Source organism: Pieris napi, chromosome 7 (assembly GCF_905475465.1).
Source record: "Pieris napi chromosome 7, ilPieNapi1.2, whole genome shotgun sequence".
In the NCBI taxonomy this organism is placed as follows: Eukaryota; Metazoa; Arthropoda; class Insecta; order Lepidoptera; family Pieridae; genus Pieris; species Pieris napi.
Genome location: NC_062240.1, coordinates 4,772,300 through 4,799,059, shown reverse-complemented (window position 1 = coordinate 4,799,059; position 26,760 = coordinate 4,772,300). Strand labels below are relative to the sequence as shown.

At 34.3% G+C, this 26,760-nt stretch overlaps 2 protein-coding genes across 2 annotated transcripts; both read left to right on the top strand.

The window, feature by feature from the left end:
• Positions 1-1,824: 1,824 nt before the first annotated feature.
• On the top strand, positions 1,825-15,210 carry LOC125051220 (carcinine transporter-like). The gene is made up of 11 exons (XM_047651429.1): positions 1,825-2,186; positions 3,586-3,769; positions 4,890-5,019; positions 9,729-9,857; positions 10,398-10,590; positions 11,634-11,739; positions 12,229-12,461; positions 12,807-12,886; positions 13,343-13,518; positions 14,325-14,485; positions 15,055-15,210. Exons 1-10 carry the CDS (start codon positions 2,038-2,040, stop codon positions 14,454-14,456), a joined length of 1,512 nt encoding a protein of 503 aa, XP_047507385.1. The 5' UTR covers positions 1,825-2,037; the 3' UTR covers positions 14,457-14,485; positions 15,055-15,210.
• Positions 15,211-16,341: 1,131 nt separating this feature from the next.
• LOC125051219 (carcinine transporter-like) lies at positions 16,342-24,131 on the top strand. Its single transcript, XM_047651428.1, has 11 exons — positions 16,342-16,955; positions 18,045-18,262; positions 18,830-19,013; positions 19,278-19,407; positions 20,111-20,239; positions 20,621-20,813; positions 21,067-21,172; positions 22,122-22,354; positions 22,892-22,971; positions 23,174-23,349; positions 23,684-24,131. The coding sequence occupies exons 2-11, from the start codon at positions 18,045-18,047 to the stop codon at positions 23,837-23,839; spliced, it is 1,605 nt and encodes a 534-aa protein (XP_047507384.1). The 5' UTR covers positions 16,342-16,955; the 3' UTR covers positions 23,840-24,131.
• The last annotated feature ends 2,629 nt before the right edge of the window (positions 24,132-26,760 follow it).

Genomic DNA, 26,760 nt, shown 5'->3' with positions numbered 1-26,760 from the left:
ATTGAGAGTGTCCATGGGCGGCGGTATCACTTAACATCGGTTTAAAAAAAAAAAAAAATCGCATGTGCCAATCGCAGGGTGATTCTACGCTGCCATTGAGCGTTCCAAGAAAAAGCATACTATTTACACACCTGACCTAATGTATTCATTGATAGAGAATGCCAAAGTTACCGGACACAAGTACCAGGTAAAACAAATGACGCAAGCTGATTTTATAGATTTTAAAGAGTTAGTAAAGGGGAAGAATTGATAAAAATGGGGATAGAATTTATTGGAGCAAATAAAAGAAGTAGTTTTTTCTTATAATCATCCTGATACAAAATACTTTAGATACAGTTTTGAAGACGAATTACAAGAGATGCAAACTATCACGAAGACTAATTCAAGAAGGCGACGAGGAGAACCTATAGAAAATGCTGAAAACCTAAAACTCGCATACACTGGACTGCCAATACCACTCTCTTTATATAGGGATTTAATAAGTCTGTGCGACTCAGGAGCCATACCAAACCATTACCAGTGTTTTTACAGAAATTTGGTGCTATTAGAATCCACCTCGGTTACCAACGAGGAGAATTATTAGTACCTACTTATTTCATGTTCTCTGTTTAATTTTTCTTGTTTTTTTTTAAATAATATACCTAATAGGTACTTAATTTGTTCTTAATTGGATAATTAAAAAATAATTATTCTTATTAACATTATTTTTTATTTAACCTTTATCAAAAATTATAAGCTAATTTACATTATTATGCCATGCACTAATAAAGATGTATTACATAAATAATGAATTGATCTTGATTACGCTAATATACGGGCCTCTATCTTTACAAACATGAAAAAGCCACAAAATATACAAGAATAAGACTGTAGACGACCAGAGCACGACTCAGAAAAAAAAAGAATAACCGTGTAACATTTCACTATACTTGTTTATGCTTCATTTATGATACGAATAAACGTGCAGTGATACAATACTGTTAAAAAGTCACATATTATTCACTAGAATAATAAAATAACATATTTTTTCTTGAATATTGAGAAAACTGTTAATATTTTTTTTTTTAAATATATGAGCTAAAAGATATATTTTTTACCTTTAATTTGATAATACATTATATATATATATATATATCTATTTATTAAGTAATTAAAGTAATGTGATTCCAAACGATTTTATTGTTTCCTGAAAAGTTGTTGTTTTTCGATTGCACGTTTATTCGTTGGGGCCATCGATATATCTATTCCATACTTATAACATGTCGTCTAATTCCAGTGTTCCAAATATCATAACATTATTGCAATACCCACCAATATTATCTTATCAAAAACTATGAAGATAATATAGGGATATATTAAGACTTATTCTCAACACTTTAACAGATCAGTACAAAGGGTTATTTAGTGGAAGAAAGATGGACAACGTAAGCTGTAGTGAAATCAAACAAGTCGAAAATAAGCCGGTAAAATATAAATTAATGCTGTGCTGGCTGATATTTTTTTTTTTTTAAATCTTAAAAATAAATATTGTTAAAAGTATTAAACACATACTAAGTTACTGGCAGTCAAAAAGATTGTCGGGACCAAAAAATAAGTCAACGGCATTTTAAATAAAACTTCATGAATAACGTCCATTTAGATTGTAAACATTGAATTAGAAGTTTTTTCTATATGTTGTACATAAAGAGAACAAATTTGTTGGTATCCAGAAAGGTCTTATAATTCTCAGTGACCCACACGAAATTCTGAGGTGGACCTAAACGGCAATCATGTATTATATAAATAAATTGTTAATTGTTTGAGACATAGTGAGTAGACTACCTCCAGACAAGAATGAACGTTGAAGTTTTGTGATTGTGACGATCGAGTTTTAAGTAAAATAATCTCAGGCTGAAGTGTCTTCGTTATCGTAACTACACTTGTAATTGCGATATTTGAGACATATTTTTGTTGACTATAATAAATGCTTATAAATTTTAGAAAACAATAGAAGATGTTAATGTTGCGTTGGAAAATGTTATACAGCACGCGGGAGAAATGGGACTTTATCAGAAATTGTTGTTTTTTGCGATGTTCCCGTTTGCCCTTATGTGGACTTTCGTTTATTTCGGACATATGTACCTAACGCTGACGCCAGAACATTGGTGCAAAGTACCGGAGTTAGAGGGACTGGAAGCGGAATTAAGGTAAACTTATCACGTAGTGGTAGCCCGCGACTTTACGTAAATATTTATTTCACGGTGATATAAGATATCCGGGGTAGAATGAATAATATTAAACAAATTGAGAAATTAAATTGCCTCCAATAATTCGAGACCGAATTTCTTAGGTTTTATTTTGCGGTACCTTCTGAGGCACAATTTAATGAACATTAAACTGAGCAATGCTCTTAAAATTGTATAATGCAAAATTTGTCGTTTAATTCTAAATTTATACCACAATTTTGTTTTTTTTGCAAGATCAGGGCAATCGATTTTTTTGAATTTTCTTTAGTCGACGTTATTATCAAAATGTTTTAACTACTATTATTATTAACTAATAACTAAATTAACTACTACTATTTGCCTCAGGAAAAGTTGCATAAACATCTGTGTACCAGACTTGTTTATAAATGTACTTGAAACCAAAAATATAATCATAATAAATTGATGTAAATGGGAGTTGGGAACTAACTAGAGTAGTTATATTAATAGTACTTATGTCAATTTCAATACCTCTTATTGGCCATCCACTCTCTCCACGAGGCGTGAAGTGAATAACTAATAAACATAATTTATAAATTTGTATTTGTGATATAAACACCAGCCTTGCGATTCTGTAACTGACTTTTCGAACTCACGCAGCGGTTTTCACAGCGGCGGTCGCGTCCAAATCAGTCGTGAAGCAGTCATTTTATGATTTGGCATTCTGACAAATCGAAAGTGTGAGAGTTCGAAAAGTGAGTTACAGAATCGCAAGGCAGGCATTATAATATTTGTAGGCTCATAAAGTAGCTAACGCAGTCATTCCAATCACGTCTATCTTCTCGTAGATGTAGCGAGCCACTAAATAATTAATAAACCGAGAGTACAGCCTCGACTAGCCAATATTCGTTGTGAGGGCTTCTAGCTCTGTGTGACGCCACGCGAGAGCCTGAAGCATTTTTACAGTACATTTTTGAACTGAAACTTCTTTATCGGGGTTGGAAAAAAATTTAGTGTAACATTTTTTCGGTTACGCGTCACATGTTTCGGTTACGCGTCACCTTTGACCGTTACGCGCGTCTTTTTCTTGTCCCTACCACGGTTCATTCAAAGAGATTCTAAACCATTAATAACAAAAATGTATAATAACGATAACAATGATACCTACTAAAAATTCTATTACAATTTATGAAATTCTGTAATAATGTTAGTGAAATAATTGTATTATTTGTATTCAAGTATGTGATATTAAAAGCCTTTTGTTAAACTTTATCTAATTTAACTTAATTTAACCAATTTCTGTAAAGTTGCATATAGATAATTTTTCGAAAAATAAGGTCATAAAGAAGTTTCACATCTAACGTGTGTACACTAGTACACGCACATTTTTTTCATATTTCAGGCGATCATTATCAATTCCTATGAATTCTGCTGGTAGCTATGAAAGATGTAAAATGTTTGACGCTAACTGGACTCAAGTTTTGGAGACTTTACAACCACCTGATGAAGGAACACCTTTGATATTATGTAACAATGGTTGGGAATTTGTCTTTAACGATATACCCTACGAGACTATTGCTACTGAGGTAAGTTTCTAATAGAGTTATCATTTGTAGTTCATTAGTAGAGCGCACTTGGCGATTTATAAAAAAAAAACAGTGGCGCTACAACCTCTGTAGGTCTGGGCCTCAGATTTCTGAATCTGTTTCATGATCATTTTTCAATCTAATAGGCAAGTAGGTAATCAGCCTCCTGTGCCTTACACACGCCGTCGACTTTTTGGGTCTTAGGCAAGCCGGTTTTCTCACGATGTTTTCCTTCGCCGTTCGAACGAATGTTAAATGCGCACATAGAAAGATAGTCCACAGCCGGGGATCGAACCTACGACCTCAGGGATGAATGTCGCACGCTGAAGCCACTAGGCCAACACTGTTTATTGGCGATTTATAAAACTCGCTAAAATAAACCTTAACTTAGACACACAGTTATTTCATTGATATTTAGTAATCAATATTACTTCTGTGCACACGTAGCGTCGATCTGAACATTATTGCTTTTTTTACCCTAATATTGTGCATATTAAAAACATTATATGTTTTATGAACGAGGTTCGTGGGCACAACCTCATCGTCGAGAATCTCATGCTTAATAACTTGTAGCGACACCTACAATCCGTTATAAGCACTACGATGACGTCTTTCCCTCAACGCACTAACAAAGCTATTCCGGCCGCTAATATACAACTTCTCGACATTAGCCACTGTAGCCTAGCCCGAAGCCAGTGAGTGGATTGAAGGGATGGATCCTTTAGGTCGGAGGAAAAGCATCTTCTTTCGTCCACAAACTGAACTCTCAGATGATAGCGAGGAACAAGTAAATTTTAAAACACAACATGTATACCTAAAACAGCTTGGATTGTATAATATTAATATAAGGATGCATAAAGAACTAAGCAATGAGACAATTTAAATATGTAGTAGGGCAACAGATGAATGTATATTTGAATAGTAGTGCTTAATAAGCATGAACGAATAAAAACCGACATTTCTTATTGGCGTATTCCTGGATATATGCTCTATATGCTCAAAATTCTTTAGTACTTATAAACTATCTTACATCGGTATTACAAAACAATCTAATTAAGGTCTAAACTAAGTCATTAATACCAAAAAAGTATTGCACAATTTATGAGGTATTTTATTTTAGAGGGAATGGGTTTGCAATAAAGCGAGTTACATACCAACAGTAACAAGTTTCGGTTTCGCCGGAACCTTATTGGGCGTTATGACACTTGGAGTGCTTGCTGACTACTTTGGGCGTGTTCCTCTTATTATAGGTAATTATTAAAAAATAATTTTCGCTCAATGTAAGCAACTTTCCTTTTTTAACTGATTATCCTGTCTAATATTCCTAATCGGAATTGATTTAAAAATGATAGAACTGCTTCTGTTGTGCAATCCTAGCCCATTCAACTGTGGTCTTATCTATTAATTGGCATAGTGAGTTTTAATTTTACAAAACAAATTCAAATGTGGTCGTACTGTGCTATATAATATTCGTAGCGTAACTTGGATACTCTAATATTAGTGACCTACCTACATCGAAATTGGGTTTGGTTACGTATAGAGTAAATCACTGAAATTGCTATTGGACTAACGGGATAAGCTTGCTAGTTTCAAAGCAAGGCGAAGGCGGTAACCGCGTATAAATGTCATCGGCTCCTATTGTATCTTTTCTCTTTATTTATTTACTGCAATTGAGAGCAATTTTTTCCGTATATCAATGAGATAATGGCTATCTATATAATCTATATAGTCGTACAACTACTTGAAACCAGACAAGAATCAGATTAGGTAGATTGTATTCAAGCCTAAGGGTGCGTCCACATCTAGCGAATGTGCAACTCGCTTTATTGCAAACCCATTCCGGTTTGCAATAAAGCGAGTAACATACCAACAGTAACAAGTTTCGGTTTTGCCGGAACCTTATTGGGCGTTATGACACTTGGAGTGCTTGCTGACTACTTTGAGCGTGTTCCTATTATTATAGGTAAGTATTAAAAAATAATTTTCGCTTAATGTAAGCTACTTTCCTTTTTTAACTGATTATCCTGTCTAATATTCCTAATTGGAATTGATATTAAATGTTAGAACTCTTGTGCAATCCTAGCCCATTCAACTGTGGTCTTATCTATTAATTGGCATTTCGATCCCGATTTCAACTTCAATAGTGAGTTTTAATTTTACAAAACAAATTAAAATGTGGTCGTACTGTGCTATATAATATTCGTAGCGTAACTTGGATACTCTAATATTAGTGACCTACCTACATCGAAATTGGGTTTGGTTACGTACAGAGTAAATCACTGAAATTGCTATTGGACTAACGGGATAAGCTTGCTAGTTTCAAAGCAAGGCGAAGGCGGTAACCGCGTATAAATGTCATCGGCTCCTATTGTCTCCTTTCTCTTTATTTATTTACTGCAATTGAGAGCAATTTTTTCGGTATATCAATGAGATGATTGCTATCTATATAATCTATATAGTCGTACAACTACTTGAAACCAGACAAGAATCAGATTAGGTAGATTGTATTCAAGCCTAAGGGTGCGTCCACATCTGGCGAATGTGCAACTCGCTTTATTACAAACCCATTCCGGTTTGCAATAAAGCGAGTAACATACCAACAGTAACAAGTTTCGGTTTTGCCGGAACCTTATTGGGCGTTATGATACTTGGAGTGCTTGCTGACTATTTTGGGCGTGTTCCTCTTATTATAGGTAAGTAATAAAAAATAATTTTCGCTTAATGTAAGCAACTTTCCTTTTTTAACTGATTATCCTGTCTAATATTCCTAATCGGAATTGATTTAAAAATGATAGAACTGCTTCTGTTGTGCAATCCTAGCCCATTCAACTGTGGTCTTATCTATTAATTGGCATAGTGCGTTTTAATTTTACAAAACAAATTCAACTGTGGTCGCACTGTGCTATATAATATTCGTAGCGTAACTTGGATATTTTAATATTAGTGACCTACCTACATCGAAATTGGGTTTGGTTACGTACAGAGTGAATCACTGAAATTGCTATTGCACTTACGGGATAAGCTTGCTAGTTTCAAAGCAAGGCGAAGGCGGTAACCGCGTACGTATAAATGTCATCGGCTAATTTTGTCTCCTTTGTCTTTATTTATTTACTGCAATTGAGAGCAATTTTTTCGGTATATCAATGAGTTGATTGCTATCTATATAATCTATATCGTCGTACAACTACTTGAAACCAGACAAGAATCAGATTAGGTAGATTGTATTCAAGCCTAAGGGTGCGTCCACATCTGGCGAATGCGCCGCGAATGTGCAGCTCGCGAGCCGTTTGCAGTCACGACAATGGTTCGGTGCGCCTCTTTAGCGCAACTCACGCAGGGCTCGTATAAGGCGCGCGCGCGGCGATCTGCGAGCGTCGTACCATATTCGCCAGATGTGGACGCACCCTAAGAGTCAATAGTTTTCGAAGTTTAATCGATAACGCCTGTCAAACTATTATTTTAGCGCCTAAAGAATAAGTGTAGGCGACGTAATACATTTCCGTAAGTAATAAAATACAATATTGACTAGGCTCGGAGTCGTTTCACGAATATTATAATATAATAGTAGTTGCACGTAGAACAATTTCGACGACGTTGATATAGTGAACGTTAATTTTATCGATTTTTCTTTTCCAACGGGTATTAACAGCTTTCATCTAGGAACACACAAAAATAAGAATAAAAACTATTCTACACCTTTAACAGGCAAACACTGCATGGCTTATCCTTAATATTTTTTATTAAGAGAGTTCTTACAAACTATAAATTGTGATCTAAAAAGCGGGAGTTATAAATGATAAGTTATTGCAAAAGATAGCTCTGCAAAACTGTGAGTAAGAGAGGTGGAATGGATCGATTTCAGGGGAAATTTATTAGCTAACTTACACATCCTAGCAATAGCCACACACCAGAGATAACCATGAAAAGTATGCCAATGCTGTAATAATGTAATTAACAGCACTAGCACAAACTTCGTCTTAATCGTCGAACATATTTATCTATTTTGTGCATGTGTGTGTTACTCCAGATAACCATTATTATTTGCAACTAATTTTGACTCTTAAGCACAAAGCATTTTGAGTTAGTGTACGTTAAGTAATTATAAGTATAATTACTTATTATAACTTAAGTGAAAAGCTCTACGCTAGCGAACATTGTAGACATAAGTACTAGGTTAAAGGCTGATTCACGCTACACCGTGTCTCGACCGGGCCGTGCCCCGGCCGGGGCACGGTCTAACATTATTGATATACTTTTGTATGAAGTAATTCATGCCTGACCGTGGCTCGGCCGGGGCACGGCCGGGGCACGGCGTTGTAATGTCGGTGGGTATTGTTTCCCGGCTCCGGCACGGTCCGGCCCCGGCACGTCGTAACATGAACGTAGGCGCCCGGGCACCCAACGTCAAATCTTAGTGAGGTTGAATTTTTTCTATGTACGATAAATATGGCTTTTGAAATCTTGTAATTTTTTTGGTTAGATCTGGTTTTAATTTTTCAAGTAAATGAGTAAAGCATTCTTTAGATATTCTAAAATAACCATAAAACTTGCTCTCGTCGTATATTAATTCTTTGTAAAGTAAAGAAAATTCCCCTTCTGCTTCTCGCTTTCTCCAGGTTGGATGTACACCCGATCTTCTTTTAGTACTTTCGCTTCGTTTTTCTAATACTTCGTCATTGATGGCAATTGCAATAGCTGCCAATTCAAATTGTGAAAATTGCATAATTACTTAAGCGTCAAGTCTATCGACAGATGAAATCACTAGCTGACAAAAACAGATATAGTGGTGCAAGCACGTACGTGCGTACACCCAAACAGCCCGGTGTAACATGAATCAATGTCCAGGACGGCGCACGGTGGCCGTGTCCCGGCCGAGGCCCGGCCCGGTCGCGACACGGTGTACCGTGAATCATCCTTTATAAGTTAGTTCTTTAAAGACTCTAGTGGATTTTAAGTTATGTAAAAAACACTAGTATTTTCTATAAGACTAAACTGTTTATTAGCTTAAATAACCTATATTACAGTTGAATTAAAGTTTTAAAATATACTCATAATTAAAATACAAAATAAACAAACCAGGAAAAATTTAGTTTGGCTATCCACATACTTGTACAAAGCAGAAAAATTCTTTAAATACATCTAAACAGAGGTTAAAGGCGGAAACATACTACCAAAACGCGACGCCACACCACGCCATCCGACGCATGTCAGTACTTATCAATCCCATATATTTAATATGGTCAGATGCACATAGACAACACGCCATGTGATCACACGCGGTAACATCCAATCGATTTGGATCGTTGTGTTGTGGATGTTGTGATGATGACGTCATGCGTCAATGCTTTCGAGTTTTTGACAATGTCAATTTATATACTTAGATATTTTTGGATTTATTTGGCGAAATGAACGACCAACAATTAATTGAGTTGGTGAAACAATATTCTGTTTTATATGACATAAGATTACCTCAATACAAGGACAAAAACAGGGAGTTAGGATGTTGTTAGTTTAATACAAATAACCTGCTAATCAATTCAGTTTATTAGAAAAATACAGGGTGGGCCAGAAAGATTTGCGAATTTGAAAAAAATATAATAAAAAAACTAAATACAATACACAAAAAATTTTATTTCAATTAAAATAGACATCTGGGAAATTTATTTCTTAAAAATAACATCATCCAGGTGTGCACCATTGCGCTGCAAACATTCCTCGAATCTGAACCTCAAATTGGTAAAAACTTGCTGACACATTGCGCGGGGAATAAAAAAATAAATAAATCAGCTAAATGACTTTTGAATTTGCAAGCGTGTCGTGGTGTCGCGTGTTGGTAATGTGCACGATGGACATCGGATGTCGACACGACACGTCGCGTCGCGTTTTAGTAGTATGTTTCCGCCTTTAATGTATTTTAAACAGACACAGGTGACAAATATTAACCATAGTAAGTTTTCAGTGGCCAATTTATGTGGTTTTTTGGGCGGTGTAGGAACTTTATTCACGACTGGCTTTTGGGACTACGCAATTTGCAGATTTATTGTTGGCCTTAGCAACAATCAATGTTTTATGATTATGTATATCTTAGGTAAGTAAATAATGAAATAACATAAACACCGTTTTCTAATCTAATTATATTCAAGCATTATTAATAATAAATATTTGTTACTTTATGTCGAACACAACCTTACCTGTCCATCACCAGTATTTGGAATCGATCAATCGAACCAATTCGACTTAGAAAAGAGACTCTTGAAAACCGATTCTTGAATTATTTTATGGCAGTGTCTATCACTTAACAAACGTGAGCCAAATTTCCCCTGCCCTGCGATTCTGTAACTCCCTTTTCGAACTCACACAGCGGTTTTCGCATCGGCGGTCGCTCTCAAATCAGTCAGTTTCTGAAAAGGTGGGAGCTTGAAGTTTATTGTTTATCATAATGCCAAATCATAAAATGACTGCTTCACGACTGATTTGAGAGCGACCGCCGATGCGAAAACCGCTGTGTGAGTTCGAAAAGTGAGTTACAGAATAGCAGGGCTGTTCTATTAAAAAAAACTGCCACCTTATTGGCCCATCCACAATCAAAACTTCACAGATTTTTGGGTTTCAAAATTATAATTTTCAGTATTGGAATATGTGGGTTCCAGACACCGTACGTTCGTAGCGAACATGTCTATCGCATTATTCTTCGGTAGTGGATGCCTTGTGTTACCGTGGCTGGCTTACAGTATAGCCAACTGGAGAATTCTGCAGATCGTTATGGTGACACCAATAGTAGCAGTAATTGCAGTGCCATTTTTGCTACCTGAAAGTGCAAGGTAAGGTTTTCTCTCATCCTTTATCTGTTATTGGGTATGTGTTAAGTCCAGTGAAAGTTTGGCTGAATCATCTCTTTGAGACTTAACGTGATTAACAATTGTTTAACTTATTGAAAAATTAACTTTAAGTAAAATTTCCAACGGGAATAAATTAATTATAGTGTTCAGAATACACCATAATTTTTTCAAATTAAAAAAAAATAAACAATAACTTAAATTAATTAATTAATGTGCCGTACTCGCTTTTGACGCCACGCGCGAATCCTAAAAATGTCACGCGCAGACCTATTTTCAGCGTTAAATTAAAATTATAAATAATGGAGATAGAGTTCCGGAAGTCAGGAGTTTTTTGTTGGAAGTTTGAAATTTCTTAAATATTAATAGTTTATTAAATATTGGCAAAAAACTAAATGCCATTTTTTTTTCATCTTTAATTGTTTATAACTTTTGCAATTTTTTATGTGCTAATACACGCTTTTAGCACATTTTTCTAGACGTCATTCCAGATCCAATGAGCTATCGCACATAATTTTAATAGAAGTATCTCTATTTTGTACCATTTTCAACTTGTCGACTAGACTAGAACACGCGATTGATAATCTCACAATCATCGCACGGGCAGATGATGTTAGCGCTAAATCTAGTTTAGAATCACACCCTGATACCAAAGTGCTTAGTCTCGACACTGAATCTAAACGCTATTTTAAGCAAACCTGTAATTTCATTGCGGTAATTGATCTCAACAATATAAATTATAAAGGCCAAAAGAGAATAAATAACGTAGAACTCAAAGTCGTCTATGATATCTATACGTCTACATATTATAATAATTACATCGATACGGAGGAAATCAGCTACTAAATTTAACTACCGATTAGTTAATGACTGCTTGAAGGACAAGTATTTTTTTCTTCTAGTTTCAAAATTAATCTTGGTAAACTGTTCATCAATGAATTATGTAACCTTTAACTCTTAATGAATGAATAGATGTAGTAATGAAACTTTTGGTAGGAGACTTGGTATCTTTGAAATGATATTTTCAGATGGTTGTCAACAACAGGGAACGTAGACAAGGCTTTAAAAATGATAAGAAGAGTTGAAAATATCAACAAAAAGGAAATACCTCAAGACGTGATTGATAAATTTATGGTACGCAAATCTTTTAATTATTTTATGAATTTACTTTCTAATAAGAAGGCGGCTAACTATCTAGGAAAACATGAGTTAATCGGTTGATTAACGGATAAACAACTGAGCGTTTTACTGAGATACAATTAATATGTTGCCATTTTAAATGAAAAATTTATTTATATATGTCTATACAACTACCCTAAAAGCTAAATACCTAAAATAAATAAATCGTTTATTTGCAAAGAAAGTGATACATTTAGATCGATTAATTATAAAAATCCACACAATCAGCCATATAAAAGTTGGCATGCAAATGTCATATTAATTTTCATAATGGCATATAATAAGAATATTAACATAATGTCATAATAATAAGTTGAGCTATTTATAATTGATAGAAAAGTTAAGGTCTAAAGGCCTTTAAAAATTTAATCACTTTCCCCTTGAAAGCATTACACGGCAGTGATCTATAACTTATAGGAAAGTGATTAAATGGTTTTTTTGCAGGAAGTAAGCAAAGAAAAACCTGATTCAGAAGCAGGTGTAGTGGAATTCATTAAGACACCAGAATTACGACTGACCTCAGTCTTATTGATCGTAGCCTTAATGTCTACGACGTTAACTTTTGATACTATATTGAGAATGTCAGAGAACATTGGCTTGAACGTTTTCATCACGTTTACAATATCGGCTGCTACAGAAGTACCATCTACATCGTTGTTGGTTTTCTTGTTAGACAGGTAAGAACGCTGGCCAGGAATGTAAAGCACCCAAAACTAATTTAAAAAGGAACTTTTAATACATACAAGTATTTTTTACTAAAGCGAATCAATGTTACTTTCTTGGTTTATTATGTCAAACTTAACTCTGAGTGTAGTTGTTTTAGAACTTAAACGTTTGCAGAGTACCTATTATTGTTTTTGGTTTAATATACATTTAAATGAAATTTTTTGAATGGATATAAACGCGAAGTTATTACCTTAAGTAAGTTGTAAGTAAAAATGCATTAAATTCCGAAATCTACATCTTAATCTTGACAAATGTCAGTAAATGTATTTTAATTGAGTAGATATTTTTAATTAAAGGCTTGGACGACGGTGGCTTGTCTTTTGTCCAACTATTGCAACAATAGTCCTCAATATGACCAACGCATTTGTAACAAACAGTAAGTTTCCAATACCTTTCTATACGAAAAGCTTAGAGAATTAATGTTGAACTATTCCTGATTAAGTCGTAAAATATATTTTATGGTTCCAAAATTTTTCTTAAATATTTTGTCATCGCCGTTCAATACTTAAAAGAGCGACAAGAAGCGTTCATTTTGTATTAAATCCAAACACCTTTTTCATAAGTACCTAGCCCTTACATCTATTGGAGAATTTTTATCTTTGTAATATTAAATAAAAAACAATTTTATTGAGCTACAGTATCGCTTTATCGTTTCACGTTATATATTTTTATCAACTCTTTATGAAACTTTCTCTAATGATGGCTTTTGCTTATTAATAAAATTGAGACCTAATTTAAAGGACTGCTGCTTAATAGCAATATACAGCTCTTTCGGGCAAATTGGTTTACACTGTGATTAAAAGATCGGCGTTTTATTTATAACCTACTTCAGACTTGGCATCTGGAGCGCTTCTAGTTTTCGCAAGATTCTTCAACATTATGGCATATAATACATTACTCCAATGGACTCCAGAGCTGTTACCTACCTCAATGAGGGCTTCTGGTGGGGCACTCATCTTTACTTGCGGTAATCTTACATTATTGCTGTCGTCATTCGTCGTTTTTTCGGTGAGTGCACAATAATTTAATAAAACATATATCTTTAGATATTTTTTGATAAAGCTTTTAAATACATGTAGTGCGAATTCCTGGTCTTTGAGCCCTAAGGACAAGTGAACCTAAGGGAAGCCTATCTATAAAAAACTACATTTATTCGATAGTGCATACGCGTCAGGACAGTTTTATAACATTACAAACTACACAAATAAATAATTTGTTGGGAATTTAATTATTTTTTCGTAATTAAGGCTTATATATGTTAACGTAAAATTGTAAACACCGTTAGATTGTAATCTATCTCGCGAGATTATAAACTGTCGAAAGATTGTGAACCTCAGCGTACTGCTTACAATTTAACGTATTATTATTCGGTAGATTGTACTACACTAACTTAGTTATCATTCAAACTTCTTTGGTCAATTACAGATTAATTTTACTTCCCAACAATTTCATATAACTACCGAATAATAATACGTTAATTTGTAAGCAGTTCGTTGAGGTTCACAATCTTTCGACAGTTTATAATCTCGCGAGATAGATTACAATCTAACGGTTTTTACAATTTTACGGTGACATATATACTAAACAAAAAATTGTGAATATTTGAAATGAAACTATATTTAAACTCTTTTATTTTGGAAAAATCATTCAACGCTTAATCGGTAATTTACCCCCGATAGAGGCGTATAAATTTCTGCGAGCGTTGCCTTGATTTGACAAAACACATCAGCACATTATAAAATCCAATCCGAAACAATTATTCCAAATGCTATTTTTAAAAGTTTGGGTACTAAAAGGATCTAAATTGTTTTCAGGCACAGTACTGGCAAGGTCTCCCATTCATAATAATATCAGTATTCGCTGTACTGGCAGCTAGTTGTGCCCTCTTCATACCAGAGACAATGGGCAAGCCAATGCCACAAACAGTGGAGGCGGTTAGAAACTGAAGCAGGACAATTTTATTTAAGTCTAACAAGTAAGTACTTACATTTTATCCTTTAGGGCCATACCTCACCGAGATGCCATGGCGACGTGACAAGCGACGTCGCCAACTAATTCTTATTGAGATGTATGCCGGCTAACTCACTTGGCGACCGACTGGCGACGTTGCCAAGTAGGTAGCCAAGTGAGTTAGCCGTCATACATCTTAATATGAACTACTTGGCGACGTCGCTGGCCACGTCGCCATTGCGTCCCGGTGAGGCAGGGCACTTATACAATACATTTGCGCAAATACTTGACGCAGATTTTAATTGTCTCTGTCTTCTTCAAAGCGACAGAAATTGGTTGGAAAGTAAGCTATAATTAGGAGAATTGTTATATTTGTTGGTTTTAAAATTTGGTAATAGTTTACATCGAAGAGAATATAATAGGTAGTATAATAGAGAATATAATAGTGTAGTGCGTATTACGCTTTGGACAAGTATTTGTTTCAAACAAAATTCGAATTCTCTATCGAACTTCCATCTCGTTGCTTTGTTGCGAGCAAAGGTTTAAGTTTCGAAGATAGGAAAGTACAAATTTAATAACTTCTTTTTTTTACAGAGAGCACGCAAATCCAGGTGAAAAGGATGTTGGAAAATAGTTTAGTTTTCCGTTGCACCTATTCATATTAAATAATATAAGGCATTTTGATGTAAAATTCACTGTCACTGGCAAACGGCAAAAGCAGCAGTACCAAAAACAGCAGTTCAATATCGAAAGAGCGAGCGAGAATCGAGTAAGATTCAGAATGGAGACTTCGCAAGAATAATTTGATTAGTGCTGGTGTGTAGTGCAAGTACTGTCCAATTATTGTTTAGTGGCTCTGCTAAGTAATTCAGTTGTCATATAGTTTGGCAGGCACGGTGCGAGTGAGGGGGAAGGGAGGGCGCACGCGACGTCACTACTCGCAGTTCTCTCGCAAAAAAATAGAATACGCTTCTAATAATCTAATCACTTTACTACGCAGCCAACTAATCAATATGGAATTTATCAAGTTTTTAGTATGTGTGTACTGTACGAGCCAAGGCTGTACATTTTGCTCACTCAGGCTTCCTTAGTTTTATAATCGTGATGATTTCCTATGTACGTTCCAAGGCTCGTGCATTCCAATCATCTACAAGCATAACTATTTTCTATGTATGTACGTGCCCTGGCTGTACAGTTTGATCACTTATAAGCATGACGATTTCCTAAATCGTCGGAGTACAGCCAGACATTGGCACTCTCTTCGACTGTTACTTTGCAGTCATTCGTATCATTACAATTAACTGTATCATGGGAGTTTCACCCCGAGAGCATAGCCAGACGTCGGCACTCTCTGTGATTGTTAAATTGCACTCGTTATATAGCAATTAACATAATCATTATTTCGCTCATATTCTATTGTATTACGCGAGTGATAAAATATATAGAGTAAGTTAAAAATATCCTATTATTTCGAACCCTCGATTACCCAGGAACCCGTACATTTTGGTACTGTGTACGAGTCAAGGCTGTACATGTACTGACAAGAGTTGTGGATCTGAAATAGTAGAAATGCGTAACAGATTTACAGTTACCCTGATAAAACGCAATTTTGTACCTTTATTTATTTATTACTTCATTATTATTTATTACTTAGCCGGCGAACCCGTTTGTCGAGGGCCACTTGCCATGATATTCCTTTCATAGATAATAATTTTACAACATTTGGCTTTTAATTAATGTCGGCAGAGACTAGTATAATATGTGTAAGATAATATACTTATTAAATTTTTATTTTAAAGTGAAAAGAGTTTTTTTATTAAAGAGTGCCGGAGAGTTTATTGCCAGTTCTTCTTGCCTGCTCTTGACTTGCGAACTGGTAGTAAATGTAAATTAGAATTAATTTTAAAAAAAATCTGTTGAAGTTTATAAGTGTAGTTAATTACCTATTTGAAGAAAGTTATTTTGAGTTTGAGTTTTATATATTCGCTGAAAGAAAAGACCTTTTGTATAAAACTATTAAAGATATAATAAACGTATATTTCCTTGGCTGCGGTTAGGTGCTTATCCGCTAGATTTTCAGAGAACCAGTCACATAATAGAGGACAAAAAATATGTACCTAAAGATGTGATATAATGAAAACGATATATGAGACACGGAGAGGTAATCTAAAGATTAGTATATAGTATTAATTAGGAGTATCGATTGTACTAATCGATATCTTTGAGTGGACGTAAAAATTGTATACTTAATCGTTCCTATAAATCTAAAATATTTGTTCTCAAGTTGTTACCGACATACCGGCTCACGTTATTGTTTCAATTATCAATTAATATAATGATAAGGTCTTCAAGATATTAATTATCACTGAAATTTATTACTATTGATTCTACCTTTATCGGTTAAGCACCGTTAATGTCCCAGTGATCGTTATTTAGTAAATGATAGTGTACAAAAAATATTATTGTAATTTTGAATTGGAAATAAATATTGAGTGGTAAGTTTGCGTTCATTTACTTAAAACTTACAAGAAAAACATCGAAAAGTGAATACAAAATATTCTGAAAGCTACAAACATTCTGATAAATACCACTATTCTTTGGTGTGTACAATAAAACCGTGGAAAACTAAACATGAGTGGCATGAGTGGAAATCTTCTCCACGAATATATAATTTATCTTAAAGGTCATTGTCCTTAGGCCTTTATAGGTAACATACCATTTAAATATACCTAAATTTATTACCTATATACCTAGAAATTACTATATTATAGCTCTGTAAGTATAGCTCGTTATAACCAATCTCATTTCTGCCAAGTAATACCTATATTAGTAAATAAACCTTCAAATATCTAAATGATAATAAAAAAATAGAACCGACTCCAAATTACACCAAAAGGTTATATACGTTTACCTATATTACGAATTACGATTCAAGATTAGGTAAAATAAGTTACTCTACATTAAATATAATTGTATTTATATATATAGAATCTAGTTTCAATTTATCAATAAATCGTTTTATAAATTTGACGATTATTTAAATTTTCCTAATCCTTGGTATTGATGCTCTAGTTCAAATATTTGTGGCTGCTCTGCCTTACAAAAAGTTTGTATTACCTAAAACTTGGCGATTAAAAAGAGTGACGGAGAGTTTCTTGCCAGTTCTTCTTTCCCGGTCTACGCCCTTGACTTGCGAAATGGTAGTAAATGAAAATTTTTAATCAATTTAACATCTTTTCTTTTGACGTTCATAAGTGTACTTGGTTATATATATGTTTAATATATGAATAAAGTTATTTTGAGTTTGAGTTACGACTCACACATTCCATTTTTAATTGAATAAGGGGCTAACGGGCAGGCAGCTCCCATGATGTTAATTGATATTATGCCGCTGCCCATAGACAATCACGCAGCCAGAAAGCTTATAAGTGCGTTGAGTCCTTTTGAGAATTGGCACGCTTTTGCAAAAATTATGGTAAACACAAGAATCCCAGACATATATTATATACTGAAATAATATTTATGGATTGTGTACAAAAATATAATTTGAATTACGCAAACTGTTTTATAAGTAAATCTTTCAGATGAGTAAAAAAGAAGACGTCGATATTGGTACAGCCTTAGAGGCAGTGATAACAAGTGTGGGAGAGTTAGGATGGTATCAAAGACTGTTGTTCGTTGGTATTTTACCGTTTGGATTTGCCTGGGCGTTCAGTTATTTTGGGCAGATGTTCATAACGGCCACGCCTCAAGAACATTGGTGCAGAGTTCCCGAGTTACAGTCCCTCAGTATAGAGATGAGGTGACCTTTTGTTCAGCATTAGAACTGTTATTTAGAACATTTAGGGTCTGTTTCACAATGTATGGATAAAGTACCAAATAGCTATGTAACACATAAATTATTTGGAAGATAAATTGTGCTATTTGACATTCATCGGACTCATAGCTTATGATGGACTTTATGTGACGAATAGCGCTCTGACAGTCGTGAAACGCAACAATAGTGTTTGTCCTACCAATAAGTAATAAATAGCTAAATTGCAACTTATGTAGAATTTATCCGTACATTGTGAAACAGACCCTAAATTGTAATATATTTGTTAACTGTAACTTTAAATTACCATTGGAAGTCCTTGAACTTGTTATATGTCCATTTTAATGTAACACTTTTTATTTCAATCATATAATATTCTGAATAATAATGACTATTGATAAATTTGATTACCTTGTTACTGGGTGGTCCTATCCATTACATAAGTTTACGTAGATAAAGTATAATCGGAAATTAGTTTTTTTGATAATTGCTATTTAAACCATTGTATCTAAGAAAACAAATGACGACAGAAATAATCACTTCAATAATTTTCAGGCGACTCTTATCAGCGCCACGCACTGGTGATTACAATATAGATAGTTGTAAGACATTTGACGTCAACTGGACACATGTATTAGAATCCCTACGTCCGCCAGATCCTGACATTCCATTACTGAAATGCCAATATGGCTGGGAATTCCTCTTTGAAGACATTCCTTACTCTACTATAGTTAGTGAGGTAAGTTTAAATTGGGACTTAATAAACACACCCACCGTATTCACGCTTTTAGGATGTTTACGGGGCTCCTTCTTAGTCCTTTATTACAGAGCGTCGACAATGTGTGTCGTCGTTTTTACGCCATAATGCGCAAATGACCTTTCAATGCTGATTACTTAGACATAGGTCATTGTAATAGATTGCATGTGCAGATATGGTAGAAATACTAATGTATGTGTATGACGGTATCACATGTTTATTACTGATGCTTTTTTTATATTTTAGCGGGAATGGGTCTGCGATAAAGCCGACTTGGTGCCTTGGTCCCAATCTATCAGTTTCTTGGGATCCATAACTGGTGGGATTCTGTGTGGGGTGTTGGCTGATAGATATGGCCGAATGCCTGTTCTTGTGTGTAAGTATCTATACAATATAACGAATTAATTGTATTTATGTACTTTTTACATATGTTTTAAATTTTTACAAGCCACTGTTTGAAGATACAGATAGTATCCAGGCCGCGGTTTACTTGGTAACTTGAAGCGCGTATAAGCCGGACCGTGTTATGAATTTGATTCTCGCTGAAAATATAATTGTTATGTATTGAAATTTAAACCCGACACGATTGCAAAATATTACAAGAATTTGTGAAAAAATATTAAAGACTCGTTCTATCTTAATTCGCAGGAATTAGAATATTTTTTCTATCTAGCAAAGTTGTCTAAACGGTTACCACGGGATTTTTCATATATTACAGATTAACTTCTCACAGTAGCAGTGTACTTTAATTTTGTGAATAGTTATTATTATTTTTACTATAAAGCATTTCGTTTTGGAATTCACAAGACCCTAGACCAGAGAACTTAAATGATAGGTTTTAGGAAGAAATTACTTGGAAATTGTAAACGAAACACAGTAAGTAGATTTTAAAACAAATAATAAAAAACTGAAATTACAATTTTTTTTAAATAATAAATTTTCGATAAGCCCCCTTGACAATCAAATTGCCCCCCTGTAGGGCGTGGGCTCCACGTTGGGAAACGCTGCCCTACACCCACAGGTCGTTTCTATTGTAGTACATATTTTAAAATTAGGTTAAATAAATAACTTTATTTCAGTGTCAAATTGTCTTGGTGTAATTGGTAATATTGCGACAATATTCACGACTGATTTCTGGGACTTTGCCATTTGCCGCTTCATTGCCGGAATGTGTGTTGACAGCTGTTTCATACTTATGTTTATATTAGGTGAGGTTTGAAAGGTTTTTATTATAAATTACATTTAAATAATTGCATATTATACATTCATATTATACTTATGAAGCCAAAATTAAACAAATTTTACAATATTAGTAACTTTTGAACATTATTATCCAAAGTGATTTCATTGATGTGTGTTTATTTTACACTTTGAATTTATAAATGATTCTGTTTGTTCACAAAGATTTGCTTGGAATGTATTTTGGATTTTTTTGGACTTGAAGACGCCGGAACCAATTTAAAAATATGTATTTCATAATATGTAATGTTCGTATAACACCAAACTCAACAAACAACACTCCAACTTGTACTGGTGATATATTAAAATATTAGTTTTTTCAGTATGACTTAAAGTATCCTTAATCCCAGTTTTAGAATACGTGGGTACAAGATACCGAACAATGGTATCGAATCTCTCGATAGCATTTTTCTTCGGTGGAGGCTGTATTATTTTGCCCTGGCTAGCTTTATGGATATCGGATTGGAAATATTTTATGATAGCAACATCATCGCCTATGCTATTGGCGTTTTTGGCTCCTTTTGTTGTTCCTGAAAGTGCAAGGTACGGGCTCTTCCTTTATAAAGTCCATTTAGCTTTCAAATATTTTGTCGACGGAAACAGCAAATGCGTATATTTGATATATAGAACGCCTCCCATTTCATATTCAGTATTTCGGGTATTTTACCTAGACGAGTCTTTCATACAAAATATACGCTATTAAGCCCTATAATTATCGATATCATCACAGTATGGATTGCAATCCAAATGTAGCAGAATTTTAATTTCGAAGTTAATAATTTCCCTGTTTTTCAAGGTGGTTGGTTTCAAAGGGAAAGATAGACAGAGCTGTGAAGGTTTTAAAACGCTTTGAGAAAATTAATGGAAATAAAATACCACAACATATTATGGATCAGTTTATTGTAAGTCTTTATAGTTAAATTAACATATTAAAATATTTTTATATAAATTAAAAATATATAAATCTCAGGTATTATTCAAATAACTGGTAGGTACGTGCTTATTTTTAGTTGTGTTGTAAACTTCATAAAAAATACACAGAAATGTTACCAAGCAGGTTATATCTAGTACATTAAAATTTACAAGTGTGCAGCAGACTTCTGTGTATCATGTAAACACAATATATTTAAACCAATGTTTGCTTTATTAAGCTATTGAGACATTAAATAACATATAGAAGTAAGTCATGGACTTAATGTGAACGTCCCGTTTTGAACGGGACTGTCCCTTTTTCCAATTACGAGTCCCGGTGACCCCGAAATGAGCTGTGGGACGCAAAACTGTCCCGTTTTCAGAAACCGCGCGAAAATGTAAGCAGCAGAATATTAAAAAATCGTACCAAGAGTTTTATTCTTATTTGAAATCGTCACCAATATTAAAACAAATTGGTTCTTCTGATAAATATAAATATTACTAAACATTTTTGGTACCTACCTATAGGTATTTTGTAATTCGTTACTTTTAAGCCAACTCACTTCTTCTAAATAAATTGAATAAAAAGTGTTTTTTTTATTGCCTACTTATTATTTTACCTAAATTAAACCAATGTCCCGTTTTAAGTCAAAGGATAAATGGTCACTTTAGTCATGGTACATGACGTGATAACTCTTTTTAGACTGCAAACCTGTCAGACCTCTATATGTGTTTCCCAGATCATTTTATATAGGTGATCTGCATTCTCTGTTCGATATACGCCGTTGATATTATGGTCTTATACTTGTTAGTTACACACATGTATCAAATTTAAAAAGTCAGGGTTGGTACGCATGACTTCCGTGTTGAAAATCGCTCACCTTATGTTAAGAATACGCTAATATTTTAGTAAACAGTTAATAATCTAATTCCTTTAAGGAAGTCGCAAACACGACAAAAGAAGAAGAGAAAGGTATAGGGCTGATATTTCGAACGCCAGCTCTTCGCAAAATGGTGATATTCCTTATCATCACGTTCGTGGCAGTTGCTGTCATGTTTGACAGCATCATTCGTTTATCTGAGAACCTGGGGCTGGACTTCTTCCTAACATTCACAGTCACGTCGGCTACGGAGATTCCATCGATATTCGTGTTGCTTTTGTTATTAGACAGGTACGGTGCTCTCTTCTGTTGCGTAAACTGTTTTAAGCACAGCCCTGCGATTCTGTAACTCACTTCACGAACTCACACAGCGGTTTTCGCATCGGCGGTCTCTCTCAAATCAGTCGTGAAGCAGTCATTTTATGATTTGGCATTCTGATAAACAATAAAGTACAAGCTTCCACCTTTTCAGAATGCCAAATCATAAAATGACTGCTTCACGACTGATTTGAGAGCGACCGCCGATGCGAAAACCGCTGAGTGAGTTCGTGAAGTGAGTTACAGAATCGCAGGGCTGGCATTCCCTAAAATATGTTTTTTTATATACATATGTGATTTATAAGTAAATGACTGATAAAAATTTACCTAAACAGTTAATTCTATTTTTGAATAAACTTGAATTGTAAATTTTCAGAGTTGAACATAAAACTTTATGTTTAACTATAGCTAATACTATACGTAAAAAGGATTTATACATCCATAATTAGTTACAATATTTATTAAAACAAGAATATTTCTGATAATTTCGATTAAAATTTTGTTTTCTAGACTGGGTCGGCGTTGGCTGGTATTTGTACCAATGATGGCTGCGGGAATATTGTGTTTCGTCACTGCTTTTGTACCAAGAGGTATGTTTATACTACCAACAGGCTACCCTCATAAAGAGGACCTTCGGTCTATGATGGTTGTGCATTCACTGCATAGGGTAATTCTTTACAGTATATCGAACGTACGAATTACCCATTAAAATACTTCATGATATATATAATTAAATTAAGATAATAATTATGTGTTTTTAGAGAATGTTAAACAATTTATACTGAATTTAAGGCATAACCTCTGTGGCTCTTGCGGTAGCAGCTCGATTCTTCAACAACATGTCATATGTCAGCGTGATACAATGGACTCCAGAATTGCTGCCCACAGCTGTAAGGGCATCAGGAGCTTCCTTTGTACACATCAGTGCTTTTGCAGCGGTTTTGGTGACTCCGTTTATAGTTTACTCGGTTTGTACATTTTATGTTTCTTATGAAATAGTGCTACATTTGCACACGATAAAATTGAAATGAGAATTTGAATTTTTATCGATTATTTCCAACATTAATTAAATTGTATTAACATCGCATAGAACATATAATAATAATATAAATCAAATTAATTGAAACATATAAAATGTATTACTAATTGTAATTGAATTACATATTGCTATTGGATATCAAATCTTTTTAAATTTTATGTTGATCGTTTTTCACATGTTATTTTACCTAAATAACAGAATATGCATGCACTTTTTTATTAAAATGAGCTATAATTACACATTCCAACTTCAACCTTTTGCAGGACCGTGTTTGGGAAGGTTTATCACTAATCATCGTGGCAGTGATTGGCTTGAGTGGGGCATCCCTGGCTCTAGTGTTGCCAGAAACAAAAGGCAGGCGCATGCCACAAACAGTAGAAGAATGGGAAGCCCTGGCAAATAAACAACACTCCAAGTAAATATACTACTTAGTACTCAATTAGATCTCGTGTGAGTTACTAATGATTAAAGAAATAGATGCAATAAGAGATCAAGGCCCATTATAGTATATGCACCAATGAATTATTACTGACATTATATTTTTTATGTCCATCTTCGCTGTTAGTAGGTAACGCTTTTAGTTTAAATTAGACGCCAATAAAATAATCATATCAGTTATGTTCATGTTAAGTTCGGTGGCGGTAGTTGGAGGGATGTCCAAATAAATTAAACTCTTTGTTTGAAGATAGGTGTCAACTTGCTTTATTCGTTTAAAACAGGAGCTTATAACTAACTTATAATTAGGGGTAGTGGGGTTGCGACGCTAACAAAAAACAAACTTGGCTTATTTAAGGGTTCCTAAATCTCAGAAACCTACACTGGGAAGATTGCGGTATAAACATAGATGGAGAAAGGATCAACCATTTGCGATTTGCAGATGACATTGTGCTCATAACTGACAACCCGGGAACACTACAAACTATGATCGAAGAACTGGCAACCAAAAGCAAAGAAGTGGGTTTAACAATGAACAAATCAAAAACAAAAGCCATGACAAACAGAACACCAGATACTATTATCCTAGAGAACGAAAACCTAGAATATGTGACAACCTACATATACTTGGGACAACTCATCTCCATGACAGAACAAGCCCATCAGGAAATAGAGAGAAGAACCTCAAATGCCTGGAAAAGATTCTGGTCATTAAAACACATCCTAAACAATAAAGAGTACCCACTTAGGATCAAAAGGAGCATCTTCAACACCTGTATCTTACCTATCCTAACGTACGGCTGCGAAACTTGGACCACTAAGCAAGTCACAAGTCAAAAGCTTGTGACTTGCCAGAGAAGTATGGAAAGGAGCATACTAGGTTACACACGGAATGATAGGAAAAGAGCTGTAGATCTCCGAAGGATCACCAACTGGGAAGATGCAATGACCAGAGCCAAAAGGCTTAAATGGAGATGGACAGGACACCTGCTCAGAGGCCAGAGAGCAAAATGGTCGAAAAAAGTCACCCGATGGACACCTCGCTACAACACCAAGCGAAAGAGAGGAAGACCATGTGCCCGGTGGGCTGACGACTTTAAAAAAGCCACTGGTCCTCTGTGGCAAAGACTTGCCAGGGATAGGAAGGAATGGAAACAGTTGGAGGAGGCCTTTGTGCCACAAAGGCAAGCTATACAAGAGGACAGCTGTGCTTGTTAAACTTTTTTCTTTTTTTATATACAATTATATTTTGTTCTCTTGTATTAGTTAAAAATAAAGGCTTGGAATCTTGAATCTTGAAATCTTAGTGACAGTTCTGTATAAGTGTAATCGACCTATAGACCAGTGCCGATAATTTTTGAAACCAAAAAAAATTACAGTAGGATGAAACCCATTAGAAAAGCAGGGGAATATGAACTACTACTATTGGACTTTCTCGGAAACGAGAATGTTATATTACAATTTTTATGTGTATGAAAAACTAAAGGGCACATTTATTACTAAACTGAGGTATTTAAAAATATAACCAACAAGTGTAAGTTGATTGCAAACACTTGGTTTGGGCTTCTAATTATTAACTAAACTATATACAATATACATATAGACCAGTCATTATAGACATTCGAAATCGAAAATTTGATAATACATAATTCCAAAAGTTTTCAAACTTCGGTCAAGTGAATGGTACATTGGGACGACAATAAATCTCATTTTGCAACCTTGTCCGCAGTCCGGAACATTGTTAAAATTGCAATTAAATTAATTTTTGCTGTATGGTCGTGAAAAAAATTCCAAAAGTTCTGCAAACTTGGGGAAGTTTTCGATATAATATTTCATATCACGTATAAAATTTGCAACCAACCTAAGTGTACGGAACATTTTTTGTTATTTATTTTATTTTCGATATATCTGTCAAATTTGCAGAACTTTTGGAACGTTTTCCTTCAGTTTAATAAAGAAAAACATTAATTTTTAATAACAAAAAATGTTCCGTACACTTAGGTTGGTTGCAAATTTTATACGTGATATGAAATATTATATCGAAAACTTCCCCAAGTTTGCAGAACTTTTGGAATTTTTTTCACGACCAAAACTTATTTGGGTCAAACTCATGGGCTAGTTCAGGTTGAGGATTGTTTAAAAATAATACTTTTTTTATGCTGATATATATTTTGATATATTATTCACAAATATTCCTTCATTTACGTTTGCTAAATATGGAATTATTTAGTTACTAATTTGTTGAAAAAAAAAGAAAAGTTTTAAAATGTCCCCTTCTGTGGACTGTTCGTGAACGTGGTAAGCACATTTTGACAAATTCTGTTCTTAATTAACAAGTGTTATCTCATAATAAATATTAATTATCGATAATATGTATACTGAATGTTAAAATGTTACCAAGTTATTAAATATATATCTAGCTAAACCTACACAATTAGCAATAAACAGTTGGTTATGCAAAATCACGTCTTTTCTGTAGACCTAAAATTCAATCGATTTTATCGAGCTAACTCAAAATACTATTTCACAATTATTTTTTTGTACTGGCCACAATACACGGTTGGCGTTTGCCAGTTTGGATTGAGTGACTGAGCGCTCGTAGTTTATTACAACAGTTTTTATAAATTTTACTGAGTTTTCATCAAAGAGTCTTTCCTGTTCCTGGTGTATATTAGTAAGTAATTAATGAATTTACCGATTAGCATGCAGCCATCGTTTCTTATTAGGAGTGGTTTCGAAATGTTTTAAATTGTTTGTATAACGTCAAAACTGATCGAGCAATGCTTACTTTTTTAATAAAAGTCCTTCCTGTGGACATATTTTCTGTGGACTGAGAAGTCCACACGAGAGACATTGTCCACAGAAAAGAGCAATATTTATTTGGAAAGTAACGATAGTGTATTCT

Bases quoted from the DNA above. Each gene is read 5' to 3' on its own strand.
- LOC125051220 (XM_047651429.1), top strand. From the start codon at position 2,038: ATGGGACTTTATCAGAAATTGTTGTTTTTTGCGATGTTCCCGTTTGCC. The intron at 11,740-12,228 runs GTACGCAAATCT...GTTTTTTTGCAG, and splicing joins ACGTGATTGATAAATTTATG to GAAGTAAGCAAAGAAAAACC. The intron at 13,519-14,324 runs GTGAGTGCACAA...AATTGTTTTCAG, and splicing joins CGTCATTCGTCGTTTTTTCG to GCACAGTACTGGCAAGGTCT.
- LOC125051219 (XM_047651428.1), top strand. From the start codon at position 18,045: ATGAGTAAAAAAGAAGACGTCGATATTGGTACAGCCTTAGAGGCAGTG. The intron at 20,814-21,066 runs GTACGGGCTCTT...CTGTTTTTCAAG, and splicing joins GTTGTTCCTGAAAGTGCAAG to GTGGTTGGTTTCAAAGGGAA. The intron at 23,350-23,683 runs GTTTGTACATTT...AACCTTTTGCAG, and splicing joins CTCCGTTTATAGTTTACTCG to GACCGTGTTTGGGAAGGTTT.